A 20,660-nucleotide genomic window follows, 5' to 3' on the forward strand; every position below is an offset into this window, starting at 1 on the left:
CAGAACCCCTTTAGGTCTTCCTTTGACATTTCTACTTTTGGTCATCTGGAGTCAGTGTCCAGGAATGCTAGCAAATAGCTAGAGGAATCCTGTGGTAATGAGCTTCCTGATTTCCTTACCCTCCAGCCCTGGCTATGAGCTGCTCATCTGAGATGCCTCCTGCCTTTGCTGGGAGATAAGGGTCCAAGCCCCACCCACATACCTCCTCTTCCAACCATCTTAATTCTCTCCATGCCCAGTCCTATGAAAGGGACAAATGATCACTTATTTCTGACCTTCTGTTCTTTCTCACTCTGAAACCAAACAAAAAAGCATGGCTGCTAGGCTTATCATATTTAGGTCCTTTTTGATCCTGTCATTTAAAAATTCCTACAGGGCAGGGACTTTGTCATATCCAACCCATCACAAGTTAATATTAAACTATTCTCTGTACGAAAGAAAAGGAGCTAGAGTTAAGATTTCAAAGAAACTGAGATCCTTTATGGGTGAGGCCTATAATCCTAGGTGGCCCAGTGGCAAGTGGTTTGGAGAATCAAAAGTCCCTACTGCCCCACCAAGACATACCACTTGGACACGATGTTTTTATTTAATTGCAAATGTCAGAAGCAACCAATGAACTGCCTACACAGTCTTCACTCCCAGAGTCAGGCCAAAGTCGCAGTTAGAGTTGAAGCAGCTTCTCTGCCAAAGGAAAACTTCCCTTCCCTTCTTCCAATTCCCTATCTCCTGCTGGTGCTAAGGGAAGCCAAGCAAACATAAGTCCCTGGACCCCAAACCCTACCAGGTCCCATTCAGAGATAGGTCAAGGTCTAGGACAGTGGGGAAAATAGGAACTGATGGGGAAGAAAATAAGGGGGTGGGGGGGTCACAAAGTCATAGAGGTAGGCTTGAGACCTCCTGATTCTCCTCTGTAGTAGTAGGCTTCTCCTTAGCAGCTTCCCCTGAAGGCAGGTTCCTCCTTTCTGCAATTAACCTTTTCACTCCCACCATCCACTGACTGACCTCAGTCACATGATCCACCATCAGTGATCGATGTATGTCATCAGCTCCATCCCAGTTGTGGTTCCTGAGCTCTGAGAGGAGAGAAGCGCTAAGCATAATGTAGTGCTCCCCACAAACACAAAGACTGTCCCAAACATTTAATAAAAGGTCACATTTCTATAGAGCTTTAAGGCTTACAAAGTCTTTTCTCCACCACAACCCTTATGAAGTGGAAGTATCATTTTACAGATGAGGAAACAGATCCAGAGAGGTAAAAGGTATGCCCATAGCTAGGGTCTGAGCTGGTAAGTCTTGATTCTATATACAGTGCTTATTCAACTTATTTCCATTATATCCTGCTGCCTTTCTGGTGGACCATTCCAGCTCCTGTGCTGGCTCAACCCAAGGCTCCTTTGGCCACCCACATAACCGAGTGGCAGAATTCAAGGGCATCCTGGGGCCCCTGAACATGGCTCACCTTGCACCAGCAGTGCCATCCTCTTCCTCACAGGAACTGACAGCTTCTCACTCTTCCACTGTCCCTGAAGCAAGGAGAGGCGCCGGCTGATGTCATCACAGACCTGTTTCTGAGCACACAGAAACTCTTCCCAAGTCAGAGCTCTCATCTGCCTTTTCATCATCCCTCCACAATACTCCTGCCCCATTCTGATCTCTTCCTCTCACCCTGTACCAGCCAACAAACCCCTTCCTTCCCTATAGGTTCTATTCCTTCAGAGAATTATTGTGAGGCACCTTGGACAGAGCAAGAAAGTGTTTACCTCCCTCTAAGGTAAAGCCAAAGTAAGGTCTGTTCTGCTTCAAAGGGCCCATAATCAAGTACAATTCTAATAGCTGAAGGGAGTTTAAAGGAAGAAGAGAACAATGGAATTTTGAGTGGTCATCAAGTATGACCATCTTATCTTGTAGATCAAGACACAGGCTCAGACAGATGTGATAAGATTTATCCAAAGTCCCACTGAGGTGGGATCTGAAATCAAGTATCTATGATTCCAAATCCAGTGTCCTTTCCACAAAGAAATTCTTGCCTCATCTGTACTGTGCTGCCTAGGTTTAACTCAGCACCTGCTTAATCTAGTCCCTTCTTTACAAAAAGTCCAGAGAATTTCACTACACCTGTTAGAGGTGGGAAGAGGGAGATTTAGATAGATTTAGTAGAAGGCACTATGGCTACAAAGATTTACATGACACAAATCTTGTTCCTGAGTGAGTGGTTTACAATCTTGCTAATTACCCTAGCTCAACTTCTATTCTGAAACTGGGTTTCCCTGGGCCTCACCTGTGTATGAGCCCGGCAATCCTCCAAAGCCTGTTCCAAGGGTCCTAGTACATCTTCCAGCACAGTTTCACAAGTGACTGGGGAGCTTGCAGGTTCCAACCTCAAGGGAGAACTTCCCCCAAGAGGGGGCCCTGGAGCCTTTGTCAGGAGAGGTGGCGGTCCCACAGGAGGAGCCCCAGTAAAAGGCTCTGAGGCAGACACTGAGAAGGTAAATCAATGTGCTAAGAATGACACTGAGCATCATGGCCCTAACTGCTAAGAGTCCTGTCCTCTTTCATCCTCTTCCACTGCCCCTCTACCAGGACCCCTTCCTGAGACTTAAGAAACCAATGAACATCCCTCAAATTTTCCTGGCTAATGGCCTCAGGACTAGATAGCTGGAAAGGAAAGGGAAGAGTAGAGAAGGAGCTAAAGCTGGGACCCTATACACTTCTCACAGTTTAAACCCCTGTAAGAGCAAGGACTACTCATTAACCCAGAAACTATTTGGGGTTTAGGAAGTCTGTGTCAATTTTCAAGGAGACCAAGCCTGGATCTAGATCACTATAACCTTTTGGCAAGAACTGTCCCAAAGGACAGCTGTCTCTGGGAGGAAAGAAAAAGAATGAAAGAGGGCAAAGCTTCCTGCATAAAGGAAATACAGGCAACTGTCCCCTAATCACAATGGGAATTTGAACTGGCTTTACAAGTCCTCACCTTTTGGAGAACCATCCTGGGGAGCTGCAACCCGCTTGGTGAGTGGTGTCCTCTTAAGACTGCTACCCTGGGTCTGCAACCCATAAGAGAATTGTGGAGGGTCATTCCAGCCTCTATCCTTGTTCCCTGAAATTGAAGGCAAAATGGGAAAGAAAGCATGAAAGTGGGGAGGAGAGAGGATATAGTAATAAAAGGGAAGGAGAGGGGCAGCTAGGCGGCCCAGTGGATGGAGCACCGGCCCTGGATTCAGGAGAAACTGAGTTCAAATCCGGCCTCAGACACTTGACACTTACTAGCTGCGTGACCCTGGGCAAGTCACTTAACCCCAACTGCCTCATTTAAAAAAAGGGGGGGGGGAGAAGAGGGGGAAGAAGGAATCAGGAAAAGGAAAGGAATGTGAAGGTATTGGAGAAGACAGAAACAAAAAAGAAAGGCTATAATGGGAGAAAAGGTACAAAAAGGGAAGAGAGGGGAAAGAGAAGATGAGGCCAAGGGAAGAGAGGAAGAAGAGAAGAGGGCAAAGGTAGAAGGAGCATGAGTAGAAAACAAGAGGAAGGGAAAAGAGGCAAGGAAGGGAGAAGGGGAGAAGGCAGGGACAGAGGGAACGAGAGAAGGGAAAGGGGGAGAAGACAGGAGGGAGGACAGGGAGAGGAGGAAGAGGGGGAGGAGGGAGGGTGGGAGAAGAGTTAGAGGGGGAAAGATGTGAAGGAAGATAGTAAAGGAGGGAAACGGGGAGAAGGTAAAGAAACATGAGGTACAGGTTGGGGAAAGGAGGGAGAAGGGGAAATCGGAACAGAGGAAGGCAGTGAAGATGAGGAGAGGCGGGGGAGGTGTGGAGAAGGAAACAGGTAGGACAAGGGGGAGAAAGGGATGAGGGCAAAGGTGGAAGGAGGCAAAAGGGGAAAGATGAGATCGAGAGCTGTCATACCCTGAACCTCATCCCTCCTACCACCACGTGACCACCCCGCCCCCACGCCTCATCAACCCCATCTCCCACCCCTACCTCCACCCCCACCCCTTGCTCCCACACGAATCCTCCAGCCCGGGTGGAAAGAAAGGGCTCCAGAAGCGCCGAGCCCAGCTTACCCGGCTTCACATACAGATCCGCCATCGCCTCACTTCCGCACAGCCAGCGGGGCAGTGATTGCGTCACTTCCGGAGGCGGGCTCTGCCGGGATACTCCACTTTTCATTGGGTCTCGCGGCTTGCGCTGCGCTGGCGAAAAGGGTAGTGTAGCCTTCTACCTCTAGGTGTAGGCTAGTGTAGCCTCCCTTCTAGGTTGGGTTAGGGCCTTGGAGAACCCGGGGCTGAAGTCTTAAAGAGGGATTGAGGGAGAGTCGTCTTACCTATTTAGCTACCTCCTTTTGGAGTCAGTCAGTAAGCATTTATTAAGCCCTACTGTGCTAAGCGCTGGGTATATAGATAAAAAAGACAAGAATGTCCCTTGACCTCAAGGAGCTCACAATCTAGTGGGGAAAGAAGCACTGTACATACAAGCTATATAGAGAATAAATTGGACGGGCAGCTAGGTGGTGCAGTGGATAAAGCACCGGCCCTGGATTCAGAAGTACCCGAGTTCAAAGTCAGCCTCAGAAACTTAACACTAGCTGTGTGACCCTGGGCAAGGCACTTAACTCCACTGCCTCTCAAAAAAAAAAAAAAGAGAGAGAAAGAAAGAAAAGAAAAAGATGGAGAGGGTTCCAGGCATGGGAGTTAGCCAGAGAAAATGCCCCCAGAGCCAAGTGTTCTTGTTCAGGGAACAGCCAGCAATGTCACTAGATCAAAGATTTGGGGAGGTGTAAGGTGTGAAGACTGGAAAAGGGAGAAGGGAGCTTACTTATGAAGGATTTTGAACGCAATTTTGTATTTGATCCGGGAGGTGATCAAGAACTACAGGAATTTATGGAGTATGTGGAGTGACATAGAAGACTGCTGAGTGGAGGATGGATTGTAGTGGGGACACTTGTGACAGTGACACCCAGCTGCAGGCCATCTGACTGTGAGCTCCTTAAAGGGAGAAAATTTCTTGCCTGTTTCTATATCTGTCACAGTGCCTGACCCATAAGAGGCACTTAATAATTGATTGATAGTCAAGGTGATGAGGTTCGCACCAGGCCGGTGGCAGTATCAAAGGAAAGGGTTGTATTCCAGAGGTGTAACAAAGGTGAAACTGACAGGCCTTGGCAACTGATTGGACATGAGAGTCAGAGAGGATACAGCCAGCCCAGGGACTGGGTGCATAGTGGTGCCCTGGACAATAAAAGGGTAGTATGGAGGGAATGGGATTTGGGAGGAAAATGAGGTCATGTTTGAGTTTAAGATGTCCACTGAATGTCCTGTTTGAGAAGTCTGAAAGACAATTAAGAGATGTGACCCTGGAAGCCAGCAAAAGTTAGGGCAGGATAAGCAGGTTTTAGAATCAGCAACAGAGAGATGACAATTAAATCCATGGGAACTGATGTAGTCAAATATAGTATAGAGGGAGAAGAGGGCCTAGGCACAGCCATGTGGAAGCCCAGTGCAAGCCTCTTGCCATATGGAGACAGGGACTCTATATATGCCCTAGTGCTTCCACAGGAGAAAACTCAAAGGGGAATAACTCACATTTCTTTTAATGTTCTAAGGTTTACAAAGCATTTTCCTCACAACGGCCCTGCAAAAATAGTAGTACAAGTACCATTATTCCCATTCTATAGATGAGGACGGTAAAATAGGTGAAATTACTTTCCCCAAGTTGAAGAGTTAGGACTGGGGGGGAAGGGGGACAGAATGCTTTAGCCATTTGCAAGAGCCAAATATTAAATTTTTAGCCATTTGCAACTCAGAAATTGGCAATAGCTATAAATCAGATCTTGATGGGGGGGGGGGGAGTTAACTGTCTAGATTTAAGTAAATGCTAATAATGCTGATCAAACAGGAAATTGTGTTTACATTTTCCCCCCAGAAAGTCCAGTGGTTAAGCATTTACCAGCACACCCCTGAAGCTAGGTCTCCCAAGTTAGGAGTGTGCTCAACTTTTCTGTGCCACTCCCTCTCACCTCCCCTCACCCTGGGACAGCTTTCTAGTTTGGGGCAGAGCATCATTAGATTGAAGGAAATTTTCAAAATTATCTAATCTAGGAATAATTGGGGGGACTTGAATGGGAGGAAAATTACATCTTTATTTTCACTAACCATTAACTGAAAGTATTTCCTTCAATGATGAACATACACAACAAACATTATCCCAAGTCCATAAGCTTCACCAGACTGCCAAATAGGTCCATGACACAAAAGGTTCATAACCCCTGATCTAGTCCAATACACTTTCTTACAGATGAGGAAACTGAGACTAAGAAAAGTGCCTTACTTGATGTGAGTGACCACTGCAATATGCTGGCTTCTAGTCCAAGCACTAGAATAAAATTCAGGCTGGTAACAGCAGGTAAACTAACTGCTAACAGCAGGTAAACTAACTGACATTCCTATTACCACTTCCCTGCTCAATACACTCCAGTGGCTCTCAGTTACTCTAAGATAAAAGTAGTAATGGCAAGCATTTCTATAGCTAGCACTTTAAGGTGCATTTTCCATAACCCTGTAAGATAGGTACCATCATTAGCACCATTCTGCAGATGAAGGAATGGAGGCTGCTTCTATCTACTCATTCAATGCCATCCCAATTCAACTTATCACAAAATTATTTTATTGTGCTAGAAAGAAATAACAAAATTCATTTGGAAGAAAAAAAAGGTCAAGGACATCAGAGGAACAAATGAAAAAAAAAGTAAAGGAAGGAGGTCTAGCAGTACCAGATCTTAAGCTGTATAAGTTAGTAATTATCAAAATACCTAGCACTGGCTAAGAAACAGAATGGCAGATCAGTCGAATAGATACACAATACACAGTAGGGAGTGATCGATTGTAGTAATCTTGTATTTGACAAATGTAAAAGATCTAAGCTAAGAATTCACTATCTGCTAAAAAAAAAAATGCTGGGAAACTGGAAAGCAACCTGGCAGAAAGTAGGTATAGACCAATATAAAACCAATGGAGTCATTTTCAACATCCAGAAAGAAGAACTGTGGATTATGAATGCACATTGAACCATATTGTTTCCACTTTAGGGCTGTCTTTTCCCCTTTTTTGAGGTTTTTCCCTTGTGCTCTGATTCTTCTTTCACAAGATGACTAATGCAGAAATATGTTTAATGTGATTGCACATATATAACCTATATCAGATTGCTTTCTCTCTTGGGGAGGGAGGGAAGGGATGGTAGGAGAAAAATTTGGAACTAAAAACCCTATGTAAACAAATGTTGAAAACTATCCTTATATGTAACTGGAAATAGTAAAATACTTTTATTTATTTAAAAAACAAAACAATGGAGCCAATATTACATGGAAAAAATTTTTCTAGACAGTTTCTTAGATAAGGGTATCATCTCAAATATAAAGAAAACTGGGTCAAATTTATGTCATTCCCCAATAGATAAATGGTCAAAGGATATGCAGTTTTTGGAAGAAATCAAAGCTATATATGAACATATGAAAAAATACTCTAAATGATTACTGATTAGAGAAATGCAAATTAAAACTCTGAGGGGTCATCCCACACCTGTCAGATTGGCTAAAATGATAGAAGGGGTAAATAATAAATGTTAAAGGGGATGTAACGATTGGAATGACGCCACCTGCTGGAGATTTACTGTAGAAGAGTTCCGCCCATGAAGCGAAGGTCTTTGAGGGCAAGACCAGGAGTCTTTTCTTTGGCCGTCACGAAGTAACGTTGGCTAGTGAGAGGAAGAAGGAAGGGACTAGTGCTCTGTCTAGCGCTCTTTCCTGAGGACACTGGTGGAGAAGGGAGCTAGAAATGTGCTCTCCCTTTAATAGACAGATGAATGTAGGCCTCTCTATCAAATTCTTATTCTCCTTAATAAATGCTTAAAAGTCTAACTCTTGCTAAAGCTTATAGTTTATTGGCGACCACTCATTAGATATTTTAGACAGTTTAGCTAGAATTTTAGCCCTTTACAGGGATGTGGGAAAATTGGGACACTAATACACTGTTAGTGGAATTGTGAACTGACCCATCCATTTTGGAAAGCAATCTGGAATTATGCCCAAGGAGTTATAAAACTGTGTATATACCCTTTGACCCAGCAATACCACTGTTAGGTCTGTTTCCCAAGGTGGTCAGGGTAAAAGGAAAAGGCTTATACATTCTCAAATACCTGTGATGGCAAAGAACTGGAAATTGAGGGGATGCCCGTCATTTGGAGAATGGCTAAATAAGCTGTGGTAGATGATTTTGATGGAATACTACTATGCTATAAAAAACGACAAGCAGATTGATTTAAAAAAAAACATGGAAACACTCTTGTTAAATAAAGCAGAGTGAAAGGAAAAGAACCAAGAGATTCTATACAGTAACAACAATATTGTTCAGAGAGTAACTGTGAATTATTAAGCTATTCTGAGTAATATGAACATTTAAACCAACTATGAAGGACTTATGAAGGAAAATACTATCCACCTCCAGAGGGAAAACATATGGAAATATGTATTGTATGGTTCCACATATATATTAAATGTTGGCTTTGTCTATCTGTGCAGTGTGGGGAGGAAAAGAAGATAACAACTAGGAACTTAAAACGTAATAAAATAAAGAAAAGGTTGAAATTGTAAGTGACTTGTCACACACAGTAAATGTCTGCTGCAGGATTCAAATTTCTTCCTTCCCCTAGGTCCTACAATCTATTCACTGTGCCACCTAGTGGCCCAAGACAAATGCACTCTCTCTTTGGCACATAACAGAACCAAACATCAACCTTTCTTTCCACCCCTCTTTCCTTTATCTTCTGTCTAGCCAAATGGGACTGTTACTATCCCTCTTATGACATCCCATCCCATCTCCCATATCTGTGCCCCAGGCCAGGACTGCACTTTCTTTACCTCTTATAATTTGGCTTCTTTCAAAGCTCAATGCTAATGATTGCTCCTACATGAAGCTTTTCTTGACTCACCCAGCTGCCAGTGCTTCTGTCCTCTCCCCAAAATACCTTATATTTATTTTCTCTGTAACATTTATGGTTTTGTACTTACACACACACAAGTGTGTGTGTGTGTGTGTGTGTGTGTGTGTGTGTGTGTGAGAATATTGCCTCTCCCAGAGAATTTTAAGCTCCCTGAGAGCAGGGACTATTTCACATCTTTTTATTACTGGCACCTAGAACAATGAATGCCTGGAATTTAGTATTTAATGAATGTTTGTTGATTGCTCTTAGGGATTAAATGCCCAATCCCTGAGATTGTCAGGCAGTAGTTGTGCTCAAGAGATTTATCTGCTGTCTGGACCTCTCAACCTCTTCTGCAAGAAAAGAGATCCAATCAAAACTTTCCCTGGACATATTCTACCCAAATGAAGCATTCATATCTTCTAGCACCAAGCACAGAAATAGCCACTGACCCCTTCCTTGGCAGTACAGTCACACCCAATGAGGCCACTCTGAGATTTTATTTGCATGGATTTTGCTAAAAAGTGTTGCTGAGGTAGAGCCAACTGCCCAGGGCTGGACAGGGGCAGGGATCATAGGAACCAAGAAGGAAGGGAGGAAATGGATCTCAGATGGGGGTAGAGGTTGCAGTCAACCCAGAGAAGATTAATAAATATTCAATATAAATAATTAATACATTAATATAGGAGATAGGGATAGGGCAGACAGGAAGAATCCATGAGGGTCTTGGGGTTTATGGGGGCAGGTGAGAATAGGGAGGTGGGAGGGTGGCCAACTGGACCCCTAGAATATAAGTAGTGTGAAATTGCTGGCGGGGGCCCCCAAAGCCTCCCTTCCCAACCTTCCCCAGCTCAAACTAGGGCATATGCAGTAAGGAAGGTTTCAGTCGGAAGGAGTCAAGGAAGGAGAATACACCTCTTTTACGGGGGGCAGCCCCTGCACCTCCCACTCCACCTTTGAGCAAGGGTAGTGGGAGAGGCAGGGGTCCTCCTGCAGAGTCCACAGAGCTTGTCCGCTTGAGGTGAAGTCGAGCCCGTGCTTGGGCACCCCGGGCCTTCCCTCGGGCTGCAGAGGCCACAAGACACTTCTGGTACTGTACCTAAGAGAAGAGATGCAATACAATACAGTATGACAACACAACAAACATTTATTAAGCAACTACTGTATATAGAGTCCTGTGATAGTTAAGGAGATATGTACAAAATTAAGGAAAGATACCACGTCTGTACTCAAGGAGTTTACAATCTAATTGGGGAATAAGACATCAACATAGATAGATATAACGTACAATATTGCATAAGTATACCAGAGTTATAAAATGAAAGTATTCTGTGAGGTCGGGGAAGAAGGTTGTTACATAGCAAGAGCTTCAAGGAAGGTTTCCTGGAGAAGGTGGCACTTAATTGGAGTTTTAGACTGAGTAAGCTTTCAACATATGAAGGAAGGGAAGGGAAGGCATTCAAAATAGGGAATAATGTGAGTGAGCAAAGGAAAAGAGCCAGCAGATCAATCATACTGTATGTTTGGTGGGTGGGAGAATAGTACAGTTTGATTAGACCATAAAATGCAGGAAGGAGAGTGGCATGAAGTAAGGCTTAAAAGCACAGTGGACCATATTGTGAAGGTATCTGAATGCCAGGCAGAAGACTGTGAACTCTACTTGAGGGAGCAACTGAAGCTTTATGAGGGGACAACTGACAGCATCAGGCCTATACACAAGATTATTCTGGCAAGAATATGAAGGCTAGGCTAGAGCCATCCAAAGATAGCATCCTTCTCCAAAGAATGGAGACAGGACAATCTCTAGGGAGCTTACTACCTTCAGGGAGATGGTTCTGAGAGCCTATCCTGGGGTGGTTAACATGAGAACAGAGAAGAGGAAGGTGGAGTAAGACATGTTGTGGAAGTGGAAATAACACTAACAGGACTTGGTCACTGATCAGATGGGATGTGAGGGAGAGAAAAGAGTGAAAGATACCCCAGGGTTATGAAAGTAAATGGCAAGCAATTTGATATAGGTTATACATGTACAATCATGTTAAACATATTTCTACCTTAGTCGCTCTGTGAAAGAAGAATCAGAACAAAAGGGAAAAACCATGAGAAAGGGGAAAAAAAAGAAAGTGAAAGACAAAAGGAGAGGGGATGATCATCATGAGCAGTCACGGAATTCTCCAGGTGCAAAGGATAGAGGGGAACAAGAATCTGAGGAAGAATACATTTGTGGGAGATAGGCAGGGGTGGGAAAAGAACAGCTTCATCCTAGCTGACTACTAAGAAGCTCCTTACAGCTAACTCTGGAGAAAGGAGCAGGTCAATGGCTGTCAGTCAGCTGATGTTTGTCTGATCATCTACCACCATCTCTGCTGCCTGAAGCATAAGGCTTACACAGGGAGTCCTCAGATGGCTCTTTAAGCTTTTTGTCGCCTATGGCTGATTCCCAACTAAGAGGAAGGAGTCCATACAGGCCAAGGAACCTCTAGAGATCAAGAATTTTATGTCCCAAAGTAAGAAATGAATTGAGACTCCCCAAAAATATCATCCTTCCTTTCCCAAGGCCCTTCTCTCATTCATGATCAAGCTCCTTCCCACCTTCAAAGCTCACCATGCATGCAGCCTGAACAGCCTCAGAGAGTGCCCCGGCATGGGGCTGGCACCAGAAGGCAGCACACTGGAACCGTTGGTGACCAAGGTCAGCAATGAGTCCAAAGGTGTGAGGGTCATGGCCAACACCAATGAAGGTCACGTGTCGTACTGGACATTGCCAAAGGGGCTCTTCTTCTGTACCCAGCTCAGCCTGTCCCTGATATGCAATCATCAATGGGGGCTGGCCCCTTACTCAGGACCTCCCCCCTCCCATGAATGCCCTCCCCTCACCCCAGGGACCCGCCCTCAATCCCCACCTCAGTACTGCACACACATTAATTCAAGATCTTGATCTCCTCCCCTTTCCTCCTGAAACTGGGATCTCCTCCTCTAGCACTTAATGGTTGCCAATCCCTGTTACCTGGACAGGCAATGCAGTCATGAGTGAGTCAGAGACGCTGAGTATAGTTGGGGCCCAGGAATGATGGTCCCCCTGAGAAGTCAAGGCCCCAATGGCTTCATTCAACACATCCATCCCTGGAGGGGATACATGCATTGCAGTTTCTAATCTCATGCAGAGGGAGAGGAATCTGGGGGGGAAGGGATGGATCTCAGGGAGATTCTCTTTTGTTTGGTTTTGTTTGGTTTTTTTGGTTTGTTTTTACGGGGCAATTGGGGTTAAGTGACTTGCCCAGGGTCACACAGCTAGTAAGTATCAAGTGTCTGAGGCCGGATTTGAACTCAGGTACTCCTGAATCCAGGGCTGGTGCTCTATCCACTGCGCCATCTAGCTGCCTCAGGGAGATTCTTAAGACAAAAGCAGTTCAGGCCCCTCTGGCTCACTTTGAGCCCAAAGAAAAAGAGTCAGGTGACCAAGCAAGTATAAATCATGGGGTTAGGAAGGGAGGGTCAGACCATGAGGCTTTATACACTTAGACCTTACAGGGACACTTTGAGACAGACACTTCAGAACCTCTTATTTCTAATCCCATGGCCACCACGTTCTCCTCCACCCAGATGTGCCTTAGATTTCCCCTGTCCCAGCTGACTGGCCCCAGTTCCTCACCCATGGCCTTGCTGACTGGAAGGGTCCCAACGTAGAGAGCCTCATACTGCTGAGCAGCCTGGCTCACCGCATCAAGAAGCTCCACTGAGGGATAGAAAAAATCATTGTGGCCCTGTCAGAGTGAGCATTCCTCCTCAGAGCATCCAGTGCAGGTGCAGCACAGGAGAGAAAGGCCTCCCTACCCCTAACTCTCAAGTCTGGGACCAGGTAGGTAGAGCCTGCCACTTCTAGGGTCCCTCACTGTGGAACAGGAGGAGAAAAGGATGGTCACAAAGTATGGGCAAAACTTCTGGGACTACTTTCCCTCCCAAGATAGATAACCTTCACCCAAGCTACCTACCCAACCCCATTAAATCTATTTTCAGGGGCAGCTAGGTAGCACAGTGGATAGAGCACCAGCCCTGGATTCAGGAGGACCTGAGTTCAAATCTGGCCTCAGGCCCTTGACACTTACTAGCTGTGTGACCCTGGGCAAGTCACTTAACCCCAACTGCCTCACCCCCCCCCAAAATCTATTTTCACTGCCTTGTCCCTGTGGTGCCTATTCGTTTTTTGGGGGGGGATTTTTTTGTGGGGCAAAGGGGGTTAAGTGACTTGCCCAGAGTCACACAGCTAGTAAGTGTCAAGTGTCTGAGACCAGATTTGAACTCAGGTCCTCCTGAATCCAGGGCCAGTGCTCTATCCACTGTGCCACCTAGCTGCCCCTGTGGTGCCTATTCTTTATCCTATCCTCTGGCTGTACCTTGCCTGGGTAGATCCTCAGGGGAGATGGGGTCCAAGGAACATCGAGGAGGGTCACCATTCACCCCTGCTCTCTCTGACAGAATCTGCAACATAAACACTCTGGGGTCGGGGGTGAGAGATCAGGCAAGGGGAACTTTTGGGACTCATGTTGTCCCCATCCCCCTGCAGTCCCCTCCTACCCTATCCCCTTCAGGGCCCCTTACCTGGGCACACAGCCCATGCAGGGCACTGGCAATGGCCTTGGCTGGGACATCACAGCGAAACACGTGGCATTTCAACATACAGGTGTCCTTGTCACCCGCCACAAAGGCGAAGTCCCTGTGAGGGGGCAGGGATGGGGTTGGGAAGCTGAGTGAAAGGGAAAGACATTGGGAGAAAGGGAAAGATAGAAGAGAGAACATCTAGAAAAAGAGGAGAGAGGTCTTCAGAGTGAAAGGGAATGGAAGGGAGTGAGGAAGGAGAATAGATGGGGCACTTGGCCCTGCCACTCACCTGTCCCTGATCCAGAAGCATGTGAAGAGCACAGAGGACAGTCAGCCCAGCCCTTTCCTGCTTCATCCCCATCCTTCCCAATCCTTTCAGAGGCAGGAAGCAACTCAGTTTGCCCTCCCCAACCAGGTCCATGCCAGAACAAAGAAGGGCATTGGCATCCAGCAGGGGGCAAGTCTGGGAGAGGTCTGGGACTAAGGTCCAGCATTGCAAGGTCAAGGGGCCAGGGTCTGGAAGGGATCTAGAATCAAGGTCCAGCTTGGCAAGGTCAGGGAATCAGTGTCTATGGAAATCAGTGGTAGAGAAATTACTCCTGGGTGGGGGGGCTCTCGATTGTCTAGGAATTTCTCACCGGCCATTGGTGCTGCCCACACCCCAGACTCGGATGTGTACAAGGGGCTGACAATGGATTAGGCTGTGGTCCAGGGGATTCACCAGACTCATAGTGTCTTTCTTCAGAATCATCAACATGTTCTGACCCTAGATTCCCCAGGGGAGTTAGGGGACAGACAAAAGAGAGTTTCCATGAGTAATAAATGACTTATGGAGCACTCCAAAGGGACTATGAGGTTGAGAATGGCTTCTTGGAAAATAGGACAGGGAGTTGGATTTAACGGGCCAGATCCAGAGGCTTGGAGGAGAAAGAAAAAAATGAGAGAAAGTTCTATGAGCCCCTAGGATCACAGTAATTAAAAATGAAAGGGATTTAGAGGAGATCTAGTCTGAATGAGTATCAAGAGTGGTGAAGTAACATCTATCGAGATAACATATGTAGCAATAGGGATTTGAACCTTTTCAAATGACTTCAAAAAACCTAATGTGCTTTGCTGCCTCTAAGCTTGAGGGTCGCTAGCCAGAGATCTTGGCCATGTCTATCCTGCCTCTGAGTCCTTCTAACCCAAGCCACAGGAGAGGGGAATTGAGAGAGGGAAAGAAGAGTTCAAGAAGCCAATGGGTAGGCTCACCTCACCCCAGGCCCTAGCAGGTGGGCGGCTTTGACCCCGGCTCTGTGCCAGTTGTTGAATGCAGTTATTGACAGCAATGCTGCTCTTCCCAGGTGCCAAGTCTTCCTCCGGCACCTCTACCCAGCCCAGAGATCGTACTGCAAAGCACTGATAGATAGTAGGGCCAGGTGGAAGAGGGTTAATTAGGGAAGAGGGGATTTAGGAGTTGCAGGAATGAGAAGCAGTAAAGCCAAGATCCTCCTCTACAGATGACTCCCTGTAGTTACCACAGAAACAACTCACATTTATACAGGGCTTAATTAGATGTTTTACAATGTACTTGCCTCATGACACCATGAGGAAGATAAACCCTCAAGGAAACTAAAGTTCAGAAAAGTTAAATGTCTTGCCCATGAGCACACAGCAGATATCAGCATCATCCTGCCAAGTAAGCCCATCATTCCCTATGAAAGGAGGGGACCAAAGTGTAGCCCATGATGACCACTTGACTCTGGAAACACAGGCCATGATCTCCTTTGTACCCTTCCCTACCACCCCACACCCAGAGATCTCTCTAGTCCAGGCTCCAATTTTAGGAGCTCATTAATGGCTGCTTCCACACTCCCAGGGGATCCCTGATGCTCAAAAGTAGACACTGGTACCCACCACCCTCTACCTTGGAGCCTGGTTCCATGTTTCGGATGTAGGTTTCTTCCCCACACCAGGGTAGAGAAGTCCTGAAATAAAGCAGAGATAGTGAGATCACCCCATACCAACTCATTCAGAACCCAAAAGAGGAGACCTAATTCTAACATGGTGGCCAATGAGCCAGGTGATTGACTTTGGTCATCTAGCCACAAGTCAAGATTATCCAACTGCCCTCTCTTCCCCCTGCCTCCTGGCAGGTTGTTCAGCAGACACTGAGATCCACATGCCTATCCTGATTACCTTCGGTCCAGTGAATTTTCCAGGCTAGAGAAGGATCTCCCTTTGGGGGGTCGTAATCTCCAAGCCCCTTCTGTACCCTGTAGAGATGGAGGTCAACTCAAAGTCAAATGAGTAGATCAGGGACCCTAGTAAGAAGATTACTATCCCCTCCAGCCCCACCAGAAATTACCATCCCTTCCCCAGCTCCCACATACCGAGTCAGATGGTATGGAATCCCCAGGTTCCCAGACTGGGCGCTGCCATTGAGTACTGCCACTGGGTACATGCCAGTAATAGGTGCCAGCAGCATCATGGATCTTTCGCCACCCAGGAGGCAACCCTGGCTCTCCCTCTAGGTTCTGGTCACCCCATAAGTCATCTGTAAGAGCACCATGGTCAAGAGGGTGGGCTCTAGGGTATTCAGACATAATGCAGCCCCTGCTGCAGAGCCAGAAAGGGCCTTAAGAAATCATCTCATCCAACTCTCTCATTTTGCAGATGAAAACAAGGCCGAAAGAGCTGAAGTGACTTGCACAGTCACATAGCTAATAAACAAGCAAAACAGGAACTCCTTTCTAAGGGTTCTTGACCTGGGATCTGTGAATTTTTTCTTAACTTTATAACATTATTTAAAAATAATTGGCTTCCTTTGTATCCCTATGTAGTTTACTTTATATATTTAAAAACATGATTCTGATAAGAGGTTCACAGGCTTCACCAGCTTGCTAAAGAGGTCCATGACACAAAAAAGGTTAAGAATTTCTGAGCTACGTACATCAAGCTTCTTCCTGTCTCTGGCCCCCGACCCTATCAAAGCTCCTTTCCCTGGATTGTGCATAAGTCTGGGATGGGAAGGGACAACCACGACGTGTGTGAGGTTAGCAGAGTTTGAAGTACTGACCAAACATGCCCAGAGCTCTGCAGCTGCATTGGAATGAGTGTCTCTGGTCGGCTTCAGCTGCTCCCTCTAAAGTCCAAGGCTGCAACATCCTACCGCCTCCAGATCCAAACCCTTCCCAACCCTCCCCCTTCCCCGTCCCTCTTTCTGGGCATCTGTGTGTACTGGGTCCCGCCGGCTCCCGCCTGGGTCCATCGGCTGCGGTCTCTTCCGATCACACCTCTCAGCCTCCCCTGCCCACCATCTCTGGCTCCCTACTCTCCCGCTCTCTCCCGGGTTCCCCACCCCACCCCGGATCCCCACGCACCATCGCAGTTGACCAAGATGATAGCTAACATGTAGTCCTTGCCCAGCATGGCACCGGCCCCGGCCCCAGCCCGTCCTCCCAACCCGACCTCGGGGATGCGGCTCCTACAAGCCCGGCCCCTCTGCGCCAGTGAGCGGGGCCTGAGCCGCACAAACACTGGGCGGAGTCGGGACCGGGGCCGGATTGCTGTGAACTCAGAGTCGCGGGAGTGCGGCGTCCGCAGACACGCACATGCGCAGGAGCGGTGGAGGGGGGGGGGGGAAGGTACCCCACTGACTTCGCGGACTCGTGCGTGTGCGTGTGCTCAGCGTGAGGGCGTCCCTGTGCACACGGACCCAGCCGGAGCCGCGGCCCCTTCCTTCAGGCCGCTATGAGCTCATCGTCCCGACAAGGGCGGGTGCCCGGCGTGAAGCGTAGCACACACCCACGCAGAGCCCCACGGGTGCCCGTGGCGGCCCCACAACCTAGACTAACACACACTGCCCTCGCAGCCACATCTCACACTCACAACCGCCCCACCACGCACGCTTGCATATTCGTACAAAGATGCCGAATTTGTATGTTCGACATAAGACCGACACCACCCGCTCTCGCCTCACTGGACGCCCCCGGAAGTCGCGAAACGCGGGGGTGTGGCCGAGGCTGCGCAGTGAGCGCGCCGGGGGAAAATGGCGGATGACAAGGTGAGTGTTCTTGCAAGCGTGGGGCAGAAGGTAGCTGGGGTATTCTTCTTTCTCCCCTGTTCCCCCCCGCCCAGAGAGACTATTCCGGGTCTCGAACCCATTGTTTCAATTTTGCAAATTCCAGCCCCACGGAAAGAGCTGTAAGCTCGGAGTTCAGAGCAACTCGATTCTGATTCTAGCGCTGACATTTTAATTTGCTGTGTGGCCTTGGGGGAATTAATTCCCCTCTCTGGGCCTCACTTTCCTCGGCTGTAAAATGAGAGGTTGGACAAATAACTTCCAAGACCACTTCCTCTCCAGGCATTCTTTCTCTGCAGGAGGATTTGAGTGGGAAGAAACGACTAGCCAGGTGTAGTGAGTACCCCTACTTCTCTGACCTCCGTCCATTTTCTTGAAAGGCAAAGAGACGTAGAGGGACGGCGGCCCGCAAGGTCAGGCAGAGACCCCAGCCATTGTTCTCCTGCGTGACAATAATTTGTGTCTGCTATTCTAACTCTTTGCTGACTCCTTGGCCCAGGTTGAAACTTGTACATGAGGTAGCAGTGAATTGCTGAGAGAAGTTTACTGGGAAATATGAATTAAGTGTTTCTCCTCCCCCATCCTCTTGTCAGCTTACAGGGTTTTAAACAAAGTGGGTGCTTTGATACAATGTCACGGGGGGCAAGGGGAAGGAACCGTGTTCCATCAACCCTAGGAAAGGACCGTTTGGTTCATGCCATTCTTAAACAGGAATCCCTTTTACAACATCTCTGACAAGTAGACATCTCCAGTCTCCTCTTGGATATATGTCTAGTGGTGGGGGGTGCACTCCCATATCTCCTGAATCAGCCCATTTCCCTTTTGACTGTAATTGTTAGAGAAGGTTTTAGATTTTTCAGGGGAGCCAGCTCAGATTCACCTCATGTCCTCATCTGTTCCAAACTCAGTTTAAAGTATTCTGAGAAGCAATTGGCCTTAGGGGAACAGATTTACCCAGAGGAGGGATGGAGTCATCCAACAACTTCCATCTGATCCAAAGCCCTGAGAGCCTGCTGTTCCAAGGAATTCAAAGTTCCCTGCACTGCTAAGTGTCACTCTCCCGAAGATAGTACCTAGTGACAATGTTCTCTTTCAACTCTGGGGAGAAATTTTTAAAATTTCAGGTTTAGAGCCAAAGAGTTTGGTCAAGAAAGAATTCTGTTTTACCTGAATACTAAATCCAGTTATCCGTCTGTCTGTGGAAAGGCTTAAGTCTGACTAATTTGTATGGAAAGTGCAATCTCCTCATTTCAAAAAGGAAACCCTTGGGGTTAAAGGTTTGAGGCTCCTGCCTTTTTCCTTCTAATAATGTTCGGAGCTGTGGATGCTAGGCCAAGGTGAGGATGGTGAAAGGACCCAGAAAGTGGAAATACTCCTTGCCTTGGAAAGCAAATGCAGTATTCTGGGGAAATCATGACTTACTACTGTTTCTCCCTGTTTCCTCTTAAGCCTTGATAGTCATTGAGGGGGACAGGGGACTAGGAACTGAATCAGACTATCCTATAGAAAGCTCCTTTCCTGCCCTAGGACTCCATGCCAAAGGTGAAAGACCTGACTTTCCTAAAGAATCAGCTGGAACATCTACAGCGACGACTAGAGGAGGAGGTCAAAACAGGCGTGGAAAAGGTAATTGGTAAGGTTGGCACGAAGGCACAAATAGACCCATATCCTCCACACCAAATATCACTTAGTTGTGGTCTTGGGAACCCTGATGTCTGGTACTTCTCTAGGTCACATTCTCCCTCCCTCTGGTGTCCACATCCTATATGCTAATGATGTCTGCTTGCAATTTTGGAGTGGAGTGTAGGAAGAAGCCCTGTGAGTTACAGAAAGGGGACTGTGGCATGGAAGGTTAGATTACTAAGTGTCAGAGGCTTAAATGGTTAAAACTGGTAGAGGTGGGGCAGCTAAATGGCGCAGTGGATAGAGCACCGGCCCTGGAGTCAGGAGTACCTGAGTTCAAATCCGGCCTCAGACACTTAACACTTACTAGCTGTGTGACCCTGGGCAAGTCACTTGACCCCAATTGCCTCACTTTAAAAAAAAAAAATCTGGTAGAGGTTGGTTGGTATTCTTTCTGGGTCTTCTGGCCAAACAAACTTGAGAAAATATCTCTATGTACTTTACTGTCTTCGCCTTCTTTTTTTTTTTTTTCCGGTGAGGCAATTGGGGTCAAGTGACTTACCTAGGGTCACACAGCTAGTAAGTGTTAAGTGTCTGAGGCCGGATTTGAACTCAGGTCCTCCTGAATCCAGGGCCGGTGCTCTATCCACTGTGTCTTCACCTTCTTAACTTGGGACTGGGCTCTACCTAGAAAACTTCTGGCAGGAGAGGGAGGGAGGGAGGGATTTTTTTCAGCCTTGTTGCCAAGGCGTGTGTCCCAATGTGATTGTTAATCCTGTGTTTCCCATGCTATCTGCCTCTGACTTTCTTGCAGGAAGGCTCGTTCCTGTCATCTCCTTTTCTCAAGGGCTTCCTGGCTGGCTATGTTGTAGCCAAGTTAAGAGCATCTGCAGTGATGGGCTTCGCAGTTGGTGTATGCACCGGTGTCTATGCGGCACAGTCCTATGCAGTCCCCAACGTGGAGAAGACCATGCAGGATTATCTCCGGGCCCTTCGTAAAGGACCTGATTAGTTCACGGTCAACAGTCCTTCCTCCAGGCCCTCCTCAGGAGGGGCCACAACCCTCTGAGGAAGAGCCTTGGAATCTGGGTCAGCATGGATAGGCATCGAGCCTGACTGCATAGGGTCATCAAGGATAGAGGCCAGCTGTCTTGCTGCATCTCCAACCTCCCCAGGCTTTTAATTGCCTCAGCTGCTCCAAACCACAGATGTTTTCTCCTTGTCCTATACTCATATCCTTCCTTCTTCCCCTCCAGCATCTGAGCTTCATGTGTTTGTGTCCCCGCTTCTTCCACTTCTGACTCTAACCTATGGCCTCCCTGTTTCCCTGTCAATTTGATAATGTGTCCTGAATTCACCTTCCTAGGAGCTGGCTCCATCACTCAGTTTTACCAGATGGACTCTAG

At 47.2% G+C, this 20,660-nt stretch overlaps 2 protein-coding genes across 2 annotated transcripts; one reads left to right on the forward strand and one right to left on the reverse strand.

Annotated features, from left to right (window-relative positions):
- Positions 1-567: 567 nt before the first annotated feature.
- On the reverse strand, positions 568-17,408 carry APBB3 (amyloid beta precursor protein binding family B member 3). Its single transcript, XM_043980697.1, is given in 20 exon segments — positions 568-1,073; positions 1,460-1,568; positions 2,279-2,478; positions 2,975-3,100; positions 4,061-4,214; positions 8,090-8,220; positions 8,223-8,282; positions 9,885-10,068; positions 11,575-11,772; positions 11,977-12,092; positions 12,622-12,705; positions 13,364-13,448; positions 13,569-13,683; positions 13,858-13,863; positions 14,207-14,334; positions 14,820-14,966; positions 15,475-15,535; positions 15,747-15,823; positions 15,941-16,104; positions 16,931-17,408. Coding segments are annotated over 20 exon segments (2,394 nt in total). The 5' UTR covers positions 16,980-17,408; the 3' UTR covers positions 568-873.
- Positions 17,409-17,470: 62 nt separating this feature from the next.
- On the forward strand, positions 17,471-20,281 carry SLC35A4 (solute carrier family 35 member A4). The gene is made up of 3 exons (XM_043986240.1): positions 17,471-17,613; positions 19,159-19,257; positions 20,069-20,281. The coding sequence occupies exons 1-3, from the start codon at positions 17,599-17,601 to the stop codon at positions 20,264-20,266; spliced, it is 312 nt and encodes a 103-aa protein (XP_043842175.1). The 5' UTR covers positions 17,471-17,598; the 3' UTR covers positions 20,267-20,281.
- Positions 20,282-20,660: the final 379 nt, after the last annotated feature.

The sequence above is a fragment of the Dromiciops gliroides genome, chromosome 2 (assembly GCF_019393635.1).
Source record: "Dromiciops gliroides isolate mDroGli1 chromosome 2, mDroGli1.pri, whole genome shotgun sequence".
Classification (NCBI taxonomy): Eukaryota; Metazoa; Chordata; class Mammalia; order Microbiotheria; family Microbiotheriidae; genus Dromiciops; species Dromiciops gliroides.